Source organism: Periplaneta americana, chromosome 12, assembly GCF_040183065.1.
Source record: "Periplaneta americana isolate PAMFEO1 chromosome 12, P.americana_PAMFEO1_priV1, whole genome shotgun sequence".
Classification (NCBI taxonomy): domain Eukaryota; kingdom Metazoa; phylum Arthropoda; class Insecta; order Blattodea; family Blattidae; genus Periplaneta; species Periplaneta americana.
In genome coordinates, this window is record NC_091128.1 from 74,286,822 (window position 1) to 74,299,321 (window position 12,500).

The 12,500-nt window shown below is 36.0% G+C and overlaps 1 protein-coding gene across 1 annotated transcript in view; it reads right to left on the bottom strand.

Annotated features, from left to right (window-relative positions):
- Window positions 1-251: 251 nt before the first annotated feature.
- LOC138710559 (cytochrome P450 4C1-like) overlaps window positions 252-12,500 on the bottom strand; it is a 145,572-nt gene continuing 133,323 nt past the window's right edge. The window contains exon 13 of the mRNA XM_069841539.1: window positions 252-605. Coding sequence (XP_069697640.1) covers window positions 478-605 — 128 coding nt within the window. The 3' untranslated portion in view covers window positions 252-477. The remainder of the gene's footprint in view (window positions 606-12,500) is intronic.

Genomic DNA, 12,500 nt, shown 5'->3' on the forward strand with positions numbered 1-12,500 from the left:
TTCTCTATTTGCCGGTGGGCAGTCTATTCTTTCTTACCATGTATCTGTTTAAGATTCGAAGGAGGGAGTGGTATGCGGAAAGCAATGGGAAGCTACCGCATTTATCTTTCCCAAGAAAAACTGTAAATATGGCACGATGAGTCTCCTTTCTTTCCATATATCTGAAAAGGGAGGAATAGAATGGGGAAAGACATAAGTAAACAGACTGTAAAAGAATTTTCTTTACTTCCGAAATCAATTTCTTTTGTATTGAAAAAACTTTGTAGGCCAAACAGTTTTTCACATATTTTCCTTCATGTCTTCACTGTATGCGTCAGGTAGCATGATGCAATGAAATACCTCATTCTAATACCATAAGTCATAAATTAATACACAAATTATCAGTTTCTACCCTTATTACGCTTCTTTCGGTGTAGGGTAGAAGATCCATCTTCGTTGGAAGAGGATCATGGTCTTGAAGAAAAATAAAAGTTTTTTTCACTTCATGTTCTTGGATACTGACATCACCAGCAACACTGACACCGGTAGAAATGCCGACACTGCACCTTGTCTCAGGGTGAAACAATTTTGTACCAAAGCATGCATGCGGGACGTAACGGCCGCATCTGTAGGAAAGAGATATATTAATACTAATACATTTTATAATGCAATTATCTGTCTACTGTACTTTCGTTCATTATAATTAAATTTCCAATTCAATTGTAGAATATTTCAGTTACATCTTACATGTGAAGAGTTCGCAGGAAAAACGATTAATGACACAGTTTTCTTAAGGTTGATGTCATTATCTAATTCAAAGGATCACTGCGAAATTTAATGTTGTTCTCATGAAAAATGGTAAATAGGAGAATTATCACCACGAATACAGTAATTCTTTCCTTTATTTTCTATAGAAACAGCACTACATCTTGCAGTTATAGACTCAATTAGATCATTATCTAATCCTTAACAGAAATGTGACATTCATCGTTTTTCCCGCGAACTCTTCATATCATTTGTCATCTGTCTTATTTTTTTCTGTCTGTCATATTTTAAATTTTCTAATGTTTTAATTTTCTATTTTACATTGTCTTATTGTACTAAACTCTAAAATTTCTTTTCGGTTCTTTCTTTATAGGTACTTCATCTATTGTTAAAATCTATTCTGTAACCGTATATAGTTTTATGTATTCTCTGCTGTACGCAATCTATTCTCTTGCATTGCATTTCCTGTTATATTTAATCCTTTTATGTATTATATAATCTATTCAGTGTAATATTTATTCTGTATAGCATATGCGTAAGACAATAGGCAAACCATCCATGGGGTCTTGGTTCGCATACCAACGATGCCTTCGGGCCGATCATCCTCCATCGCCATAGTACGTTGTCTATTCTACTATTCTCCACACTTCTGTATTTTAATCAAATCCATGCATATTCTACTCTATTATATCAATTCTATATTCCTTTATTATATTTTTCTTACACTCAATAATAATAAATTTTAAATGGATAATAACAATTCGACTTAGTTTACAGAAAACTGAGTTTCATATAAAAATAAAATCATTTCAATTTCTCTATTTATTTAGCGACTAGGTTGACGTTAAATCACTCTATTATGTAATTTTCCCAGATGTCCTTTACTTTTTTATGTAAATAGGCTACGTCTATGCGATAGTGTGAATAGATCAAAATTACGTAAGCGTAATATAAGATTAAAATCCAGTGTTGCGTCAAATTCAACTGTCAATTACCACTTATATAGTGTCCAAGCATTTAATGGTATTTAGTAAATTTGAATTTCAAATAATTTATTTTATTGACGTTGCTGAGAATTGTAATATGTCTGCAGCAATAAAATAACACAAGTACAACAATAACTAGATACTACAAGAATTATACTACTTCTAATACTGCAATTACAAAAATTACATTTACTGCAATTAGAATAACAATTACTACTACAAGAAGTACTACTGCTGATGCTGCTGCTACAACTACATAAATACTACAACTACTTCTACTACTACTACTACTACTATTACTACTACTACTACTACTACTACTACAATTGTAACTAAAACATCAACAATTAAAACAACTACTAAAACTAGAACAACTACTACAATTACAACTAAAACTACTACTACAACTACTACTACTACTAAAACTACAAGTACTACAACTACTACTAAAACTACAACAAGTACTACAACTACTACCAAAACTACAACAAGTACTACAACTACTACTAAAACTACAACAAGTACTACAACTACTACTAAAACTACAAGTACTACAACTACAACTACTACAACAAGTACTAGAACTACAACAACTACTACTAAAACTACAACAAGTACTACAACTACTACTAAACCTACAACAAGTACTACAACTACAACAACTACTACAAGTACTACAACAACTACTACAACAAGTACTACAACTACAACAACTACTACAACAAGTACTACAACTACAACAACTACTACAACAAGTACTACAACTACTACTAAAGCTACAAACAAGTACGACAACTACTACTAAAACTACAACAAGTACTACAACTACAACAACTACTACAACAAGTACTACAACTACAACAACTACTACAATTACAACAACTACTACAACAAGTACTACAACTACAAGTACTACAACTACAACAACTACTACAACAAGTACTACAACTACTACTAAAACTACAACTACTACTAAAACTACAAGTACTACAACTACAACAACTACTACAAGTACTACAACTACAACAAGTACTACAACTACTACAACAAGTACTACAACTACAACAACTACTACAAGTACTAGAACTACAACAACAACTACTAAAACTACAACAATTACTACAACTACAACAACTACAAGTACTACAACTACAACTACTACAACAAGTACTACAACTACAACAACTACTACAAGTACTACAACTACAACAACTACAACAACAACTACAAATACTACAACTACAACAACTACTACAACTACAACTACTACAAATACAACAATTACTACTACAACTAATACTACTACTATTGCTGCTGCTACTATTACTACTGTCTAGTAGATAATTAAAATGAAGTGAATTTAAGAGCGGAAAATTACCTAACAGAGTTTCGTGTGACTCGTCTTTGAAAGCAGTGTTCCAAGAGAAAAGTTTAGTTACATTTTGTATTAAAATGAGAAGTGAACATCTAAAAATGTTTAAAACTGTTTCGAGGTACCTGAAGGGTTTTTCAACGAGATATTTGTGTGAGCATGTTTTTTTCAACTCTGGTGTACTTGGAAAATGAATACAGTCAATAGAAAGTGATTTAAGATTTAATTTACATCCTTCATTTGTTATAGACTTATTCATTGAAAACAGTGCCACAGATCATATGTCTTATTTTTTAATTTACTGGAATATCTTTGTATTATATCATCGGGTTTTGTATAATATCCACAACAGGCATACATCTCTTTTGAATTGTACATCATAAGTTTATTATTATTATTATTATTATTATTATTATTATTATTATTATTATTATTATTAAAACATCTTACTAATACCTATTGGTAGTACATTACGTCAATAAGAAGATAGATGGATTAGAGTAGATTAGATTAGATTAGATTTAGAGAGATGGCTACATGGACGCATGGACGGATAGATAGATAGATAGATAGATAGATAGATAGATAGATAGATAGATAGATAGATAGATAGATAGATAGATAGATAGATAGATAGATAGATAGATAGATAGATAGATGGATGGATGGATGGATGGATGGATGGATGGATGGATGGATGGATGGATGGATGGATGGATGGATTGATGGATGGATGGATGGACGGACGGACGGACGGACGGACGGACGGACGGACGGACGGACGGACGGACAGACAGACAGACAGACAGATGTTTAGGTAGATCGATTGATGGATAGATACATGAATGGATGTATGAATAGTTGGTTGGATGGATAGAGAGATGGTTGGACGGATGGATGGATGGACGGATGGCTGGATGGATGGATGGATGGATAGATGGATGGAGGGATAGATGTATTGATGGATGGATGGAAGGATGGATGGATAGATGGAGATATAGATGTATATGTTGATGTAGAGAAGGATGGAGTTATGCATTGTTGAATAGAAGGTTTAATGGTTCAAAGGATGGATGGATGGAGAGTTGGATAGATAGATAGATAGATAGATAGATAGATAGATAGATAGATAGATAGATAGATAGATAGATAGATAGATAGATAGATAGATAGATAGATAGATAGATAGATAGATAGATAGATAGATAGATAGATAGATAGATAGATAGATAGATAGATAGATAGATAGATAGATAGATAGATAGATAGATAGATAGATAGATAGATAGATAGATAGATAGATAGATAGATAGATAGATAGACGTTTACATTGATCGAATCATGGATAGGTGGATGGATAGATGAATGGTGAATGATTAGATGGTTGGATGGATGGAGAGATGTTTGGATGGATAGATGGATGGATGCATGAATGGATGGAAGAATAGAGGGATAGGAGGATAAATGCATGGATAGATTGATGGATAGATGGAGGGATGGAAGGATAGATTGGAAGATAAATGGAGGTATTAGTGTATAGAAGAATGGAGCCATGCATTGATGCATGGATGGTTTAATGGTTCAAAGGATGGATGGCTGGATAGACACGTACATTGGATGGATACATTGACAGGTAAATGGATGGGATGGATTCCTGGACAGATAGATAGATAGATAGATAGATAGATAGATAGATAGATAGATAGATAGATAGATAGATAGATAGATAGATAGATAGATAGATAGATAGATAGATAGACGGACAGACAGACAGACAGATATATATATATATAGATAGATAGATAGATAGATAGATAGATAGATAGATAGATAGATAGATAGATAGATAGATAGATAGATAGATAGAAAGATTATACATGTATTCCACACAGAATTGGATTACATACATAATCCATCCATAATTTGATCCACGTATTTGGATCACATATGTAATCCATCCATAATTGGATTACGTATGTAATCCACACAGATTTGGATTACATATGTAATCCATCCATAATTGGATTCCACATGTAATCCATCCATAATTGGATTCCACATGTAATCCATCCATAATTGGATTACATATGGAATCCACGTATTTGGATCATATGTAATCCATCCATAATTGGATTACATATGTATTCCACACAGATTTGGATTACGTACGTAATCCATCCATAATTGGATCCACGTATTTGGATCACATATGTAATCCATCCATAATTGGATTACGTATGTAATCCACACAGATTTGGATTACATATGTAATCCATCCATAATCGGATTCCACGTATTTGGATCATATGTAATCCATCCATAATTGGATTACATATGTAATCCATCCAGATTCCTGATTAATTCCTTAGACACTCCTGATTCACTCCCGAGTCAATCCTCATGCACTCCCCAGTGACTTGAATCACTCATAAGGCACTCCTCATTCACTCCAGAGTCACGCCTGGTTCACTACCGATTAACTCCTGATTCACTCACGAATCACTCTTGGTTCACTCCCGATTACTACTAACTGACTCCCGGGTCTCAGCCTGGTCACTCCTGATTCAGACACGATTTGCTCCTGAGTCAATCCCGAGACACTCCTGGTAAATTCCCCAGTAACACCTTATTCTCTCCCGAGTCACTCCAGAGTCATTGCTGATTCACTCAAGTCACTCCCATGTTACTCCTGGTACATCAAGTCACTACCTAGTCACTCCTGTTAACGAAAGTCACTCTCGATTCTCTCCTGGTCACTCCTGAATCATTCCTCTTTCACTCCTGACTCACTCCAGAATCACTCCTGTTTCACTCCTGTGTCACTCTTGATTCACTCCCTAGTCACTTTTGATTCACAACCCATTCACTCTCGACTCACTCATTAGTCACACCCGAGTCACTGCTGATCCACTCATGGGTAACAGACAATTCACTCGTGACGCACAACCCGAAACATTACCCAGTAACATTTGGTACATTTCCAGTCACTCTTTATTCACTCCCGAGAAACTGATACACTGCCCAGTCAGTCCAGTCACTCCTGATTCACTCAAGTCAATCCCGTGTTACCCCTGGTAAACTCAAGAGTCACTCCCGATTCACTCCCGAGTCATTCCTGTTTCACTCAAGAGTCACTTCTGATTCACTCCTGATTCACTCCTCAGTCACTCCTGATTCACTCCTCAGCCACGCTTATTTCACTCTTGAGTCACTCCTAATTCACTCCCGATTCACTACTGATTCACTTCCGAGTCGCTCTTGGTTCACTCCTGTCACTCTCGATTCACTCACTAGTCACTCCCGAGTCACTCCTTACACACTCATGTTTAAGACCCAATTCACTGCTCATTAACTCCCAGTCACTCTTGTGTCATTTCCGAGTCATTCGTGATTCACTCCCGAGTCACTCCTGATTCACTCCCGAGCCATTCCCAATTAACATACGAGTCACTCCCGAATCACTCCTAATTCACTCCAGAGTCACTCCTGATTCACTGCCGAGTCGCCCTTGGTTCACTCCTGTCACTCTTGATTCACTCACTAGTCACTCCCGAGTCAATCCCTACCCACTTATGTTTAACACCCAATTCACTGCTCATTAACTCCCAGTCACTCTTGTGTCACTTCCGAGTCAGTCGTGATTCACTCTCGAGTTACTCCTGATTCACTCCCAAGTCACTCCCGATTCACTCCTGATTCACTTCTCAGTCACTCCCAATTAACACCGGAGTCACTCCCGAATCACTCCTAATTCACTCAAGAGTCACTCCCCAGTCACTCTTGCTTCACTCCAAAGCGACTCCTGAAACACTCTTAATTCACTTCCGAGTCAATCCTGATTCAATCCCGAGTCACTCCTGATTCACAAGCGTGCCAGTACTGATATATTCCCGTGTTACTCCAGATTCACACCCCTGTCACTCTCGATTCACTCAATTGTCACTCCTAAGTCACTCATGGATCGCGCACAATTCACTCCGTCACTCCTTACACACTTAGGAGTCACTCCTAATTCATTCGCTGATTTACTTCAAAATTTTAAAAAATAAATCTATTTCAAAATTTCCAAAATTTTCAAAATTTTTCAAAATTAAAAAAATTGACATTTCAAATTTCGAAAAGTGAAAAAATATCAAAATTTTCCTAACCTTTTAAAATTGAAAAAAATTTGAAAAAATTCCCAAAATTTTTCAAATTAAAAAAATTATTCGAAATTTCAAATAATGTTCAAAATTTTCAAAATTCAAATCATTTCGAAATTTTAACATTTTCGAATGTCAAAAATTTTCAAAATACCCAAAATTCGGAAAATAAATTCAAAATTTTCAAAATTGAAAAATTAACAAAAGTTTTTAATTTTATTCACAAAATTTAAAAAAATCAAAATTCAAAAAAATATAAAAAGAATTTTTTATAAAAAAATTCAAAATTTTCAGTTATTCGAAATTTTGAAAAATTTTCAAAATTATATTTCAAAATTTTTTTAAATTAAAAAATTTCAAAATTTGAATTGCAAAATTTTCAAAAAATTTAAAAAATCTGATAATTTTGAAGTTTTTTGAAGTTTAAAAAATTCTGAAATTTTTTTGAATATTGAAAAATTTTTAAATTGTTTTGAAAAATAAATTTTGAAAATTTTGCTATTTAGGAAAATTTTGAAATTCTTTTTTTAATATTGAAGAAATTTTTAAATTTCTTTTAATAAAATTTTTTGAAAATTTTTATTTTTTCTGAATTTAAAAAAGATTTTGAAATTCTTTGGAATATTCTGAATTTTGAAATTTTTCTGATTTTTTTAATTTTGAAAATTGTTGAATATTTTGAATTCTTCTAATTTTGAAAAATATTCAAGTTTTTCGAATTTTGAAAAATTAAAAAAAAATTTTGGATTGTGAAAATTTTTGAAAATTTTGAATTTTTTTTGAAATTTGAAAATTTTTATTTTTTTTATTCGAAAAATTGTAAATTTTTTTATATTTTCACATTTTTTTAAATTTTGAATTCTTTCAATTTTGATATCTTTTTGGGGGGAATTTTGGACATTTAAAAATTTTGACTTTCTGAAATCTGAAATTTTAAATTTAGTTTTGAATTTCGAAAATTTTGAGTGTTTGAAATTTTGAAATTTTTTCTAGTTTGAAAAATTTTGGGATTTTGAATTTTTTTAATTTTGATAAATTATGAAAATTTTGATAAATTTTTCAACTTTTTTATTTTTAAATGTTTTGAATTTTTTTAACTTAAAAATTTTCAAAATTTTTGGAAATTTTGAAATTCCCTTGGTTTGAAAAATTTTGAAGTAAATCAGTGGAGGAATTATGAGTGTCTTGTAAGTGAATCAGGAGTGACTGGGAGTGAATAAGGAGTGAATTTGCAGAAACTCCGGAGTGACTGGTGTGTGAATCAGGAGTGACACGGGAGTGACTCGCGAGTGAGTCAGGGATGAATCGGGAGTGAATTATGAGTGATTCGGAAGATAATCAGGAGTGGCTCTGGAGTGAATCATGAGTGGCTCGAGTGTGACTTTAGGGAATCAGGAGTGACTCGGAAGTTTACCAGGAGTGACACTGAAGTGAAACCGGAGTGACTGGGAGTGAATAAGGAGTGAATTATGTGGATAAGGATTTCCTCGGGAGTGACTAGGGAATATATCAGGACTGGCACGGGAGTGCATCAGGAGTGACTCGGGAGTGACTCTGAATTGAATCAGGAGTGAGGCAGCAGTGAGTCGGGAGTGAATCAGGAGTGAATTGGTAGTGACTAGGGAGTGACTCTGGATTGAATCAGGAATGAGTCGGGAGTGAATCAGGAGTGAATTGGGAGTGACAAGGAAGCGAAACTGGAGTGACTGGGAGTTAATCATTGAATTTGCGTGACCCAGAAGAGAATCAGAAGTGACTCAGGTGTAACCAGTGAGTGAATCGAGAGTGACTGGGGTGTGAATCAGGAGCGACACGGGTATGTATGAGGACTGCCACGGTAGTAAATCAGGAGTGACTCGGGAGTGAATCAGGATTGTCTCCGTAAATAATTATGGATTGATTCAAGAGTCGTTCTGGAGTGAATCAGGAGTGACTCGGAGGTGACTCTAGAGTGAATTAGGAGTGATACGGAGTGCCTATGGAGTGAACCAGGAGTGACTCTTGCATTAATCAGAAGTGATTCGGGAATGTATCAGGAGTGACTCGGGAGTGGATCATGAGTATCTCGGGTGTGAATCAGGAGTGACTATGGAGTGACAATGGTGTGAATCAGAAGTAACTCGGGAGTGAATCTCGAGTGACCCGGGAGTGAATTAGTAGTGACTCGGAAGTGAAACAAGAGTGACTGAGAGTTAATGAGCAGTGAATTGGGTGTTAAACATGATTGGGTAAGGAGTGACTCGGGAGTAACTAGTGAGTGAATCGAGATTGACATGAGTGAACAAATGCGACTCGGGAGTGAATCAAGTATGGCACGTGAGTTACTGGATTGAATGAGGAGTGACTCTGGAGTAAATCAGGAGTGACTCTAGAGCAACTCAGGAGTGACTCGGAAGTGAAACCATAGTGACTGGGAGTGAATAAGGAGTGAATTGTATGTGACTAAGGAGTGACTCGGGAGTGAGTAGGTAGTGTATCGAGAGTGGCTGAGGTGTGAATCGGGAGTGACTCGGGAATATGTCAGGACTGGAACGGGATTGCATCAGGAGTGGCTCTGGATTGAATCAGAAGTGAGTCGGGAGTGAATTAGGAGTGACTAGGAAGCGAAACAGGAGTGAATGGGAGTTAATGATTCAATTGAGTGTTGCTCATGAGTGGATCAGTAGTGACTCGAGAGTGAATAGTGAGTGAATCGAGAGTGAATGTGGTGTGAATCAAGAGTGACTCTGGAGTGAATCAGATGTGACTCGGCAGTGAATCAGGAGTTGTTGAGGAGTGAATCAAGAGTGACTCAGGAATGACTCATAAGTGTCTCAGAAGTGATTCGGGAGTGACTCTTGAGTGAATCAGGTGTGAATTTGGTGTTAATCAGAAGTGACTCGGGAGTGACTCTTGAGTGAATAAGAAGTGACTTAGGAGTGAATCAGAAGTGACTCAGGTGTGACTCGTGAGTGACTCTTGATTACCAGGATTAACACGGGAGTGACTCTGGAGTGACTCGGGAGAGTATTAGGAGTGTCTGGTGTGAATATAAGTACCAGGAGGTACTGGGTAGTGTTTCAGGAGTGACTCGGGAGTGAATCAAGAGATAGTCCTGTGTGAATCAGGATTGACCAGGCTGTGACCCAGGAGTCAATTAGGTGTGGATCGCGAGTGTACCAAGAGTGATTCGGGAGTGAAAGGAATTAATCGTTGGTGAACCAGGAGTGACTCGTGAGTGAATGAGTGCCTTTTGAGTGAATCAAGAGTCCTGGGGAGTGCATGAGGATTGACTCTGGAGTGAACCAGTAGTGACTCGGGAGTGAATCAGGAGTGACCCGAGAGTGAATCAGGAGCGTCTTGGAAGTGATTCAGGATTGACTCGGATTTGAATCAGGAGTTATTAGGGAATGACTCGAGTGATTTGGGAGTTACTCGGGAATGAATCAAGGGTATGGAGTGATTCTGAAATGACTAGGGAGTTTGTTACATGGAGTGACTCGAGAGTGAATGGGAAGTGACACGGAAGTGGACCGAGAGTGATTCGGGAGCGACTCGGGAATAAATGGAGATTGACTTCTGTGTGAATTAGGAGTGAATCTTGTGCGACCCATATGCCTCGGGAGTGACTCGGAAACGAGCCGGGAACGAGTCGGGAGTGAACCAAGAGTTAATCGAGTTGGAATGGGGAGTTACATGGGAGTAAATCGGAAATCTATAGCGGCTCGGGAGTGAAACGGCGTGACTGGTGTAGTGAATCGTGAATAAATCCTGAGTTATTCGAGAGTGAACGGGTAGTGAATCGAGAGTGAATGGGGAGTGAATTTATTTAGTTGCTATTAATTTCCGGATCGTGGTCATCCTTCATCAAGGCCGGACGATTTATTTCTCTCTCTTTCAATTTAATTTCATTCTTTTTAATTTAATTTAATTGATTATATTTTATGTTTTACTTTAATTTAATTTATCTTAATATACTGTATTTATTTTAATTTGATTTATTTGGATTTATTTAATTTCTTAAAACTGGAACTTCGACTACTGAACATAGCTTGTGTGCTAAAACTGGAACTTGGATTACTGATCATGCCTACTGTGTTATAACAGAAATACAGTAGAGGGGGAAAGTGAGAGTATATGGATCATATACGTAATCGGACTCTCAGTGAAAGACAAATGTAATCCACTGCTGTATAAGTTGCCACATCCTTTCGTGTTACAGTTCAGCCGTTATCTGGAGTGTTTGGATGTAACTGACTTTTTTCTCTGTAGGAGTATGTTTTTAGAGTGGTGTACATATGTAATCCAAATCTGTGTGGATTACATGTGTTTTCCAATTATGGATGGATTGCATGTGTAATCCAATTATGGATGGATTACATACGTAATCCAAATCTGTGTGGATTACATACGTAATCCAATTATGGATAGATTACATATGTGATCCAAATACGTGGATCCAGTGTATATCTCAACAATCTTCTAGACTAGAGTCATATGGACTTTTGCCCATTGGGCGCTTTACATTTTATTAGTGAAAGAGAGAGAGAAATGATAGCCATCCAAATCTTGAATTTAAAATATCGGCATCCTAATCAATTCAAATGAACAAAATAGAAAATGTAAATTAATGTCAAAAAAATACATAATGAAATTTTAAAAAAGAATATTCTGCGACAAGATTTGGTAACTATCAAAACGATAAAAATTTATTGAAAATAAATAATATACATTGGATATTATAAAGATGAATAGAGATGGTGATTGATAATGTTCAATGAATATTTTAAAATGGCTGATGCAATTGTCTGAAGAATCTTATCAGGAACATTTAATTTTCTGAGGATCTCCAATGTAATTTTGGGAATTGTTCCTCGCGCACCAAACGTAAGTCCAATGACATTCCAATCTTGAATATTATATTTATGATTGAGATCATCACAGCATGGAAGGTAAATAACGCGTTTCTTTTCATGTACCTGCTTTGGCTGATCTTCATTAATTTCGAACCTTACAGTGGAGTCGAGAATGAGACCAGTTTTTTTTTATCTCGGTCAATTATTATGATGTCAGCACGCCGTGTAGATCCTTCTGTAGAAAGACATTGAACTTCCTCATATACCTCGTATTCACAATGTTCCCTTAATCTGTTAGCAATTATTGTGCGGACTGTGTTATGTCTGTCAATTCGCAGTAATTCGCCCTGAGGGGAGAAACCTAGCACGTGGGGTTACGTTTCATGCTCATTGCATCTCCTGCAATGGATATCGCTAAGGC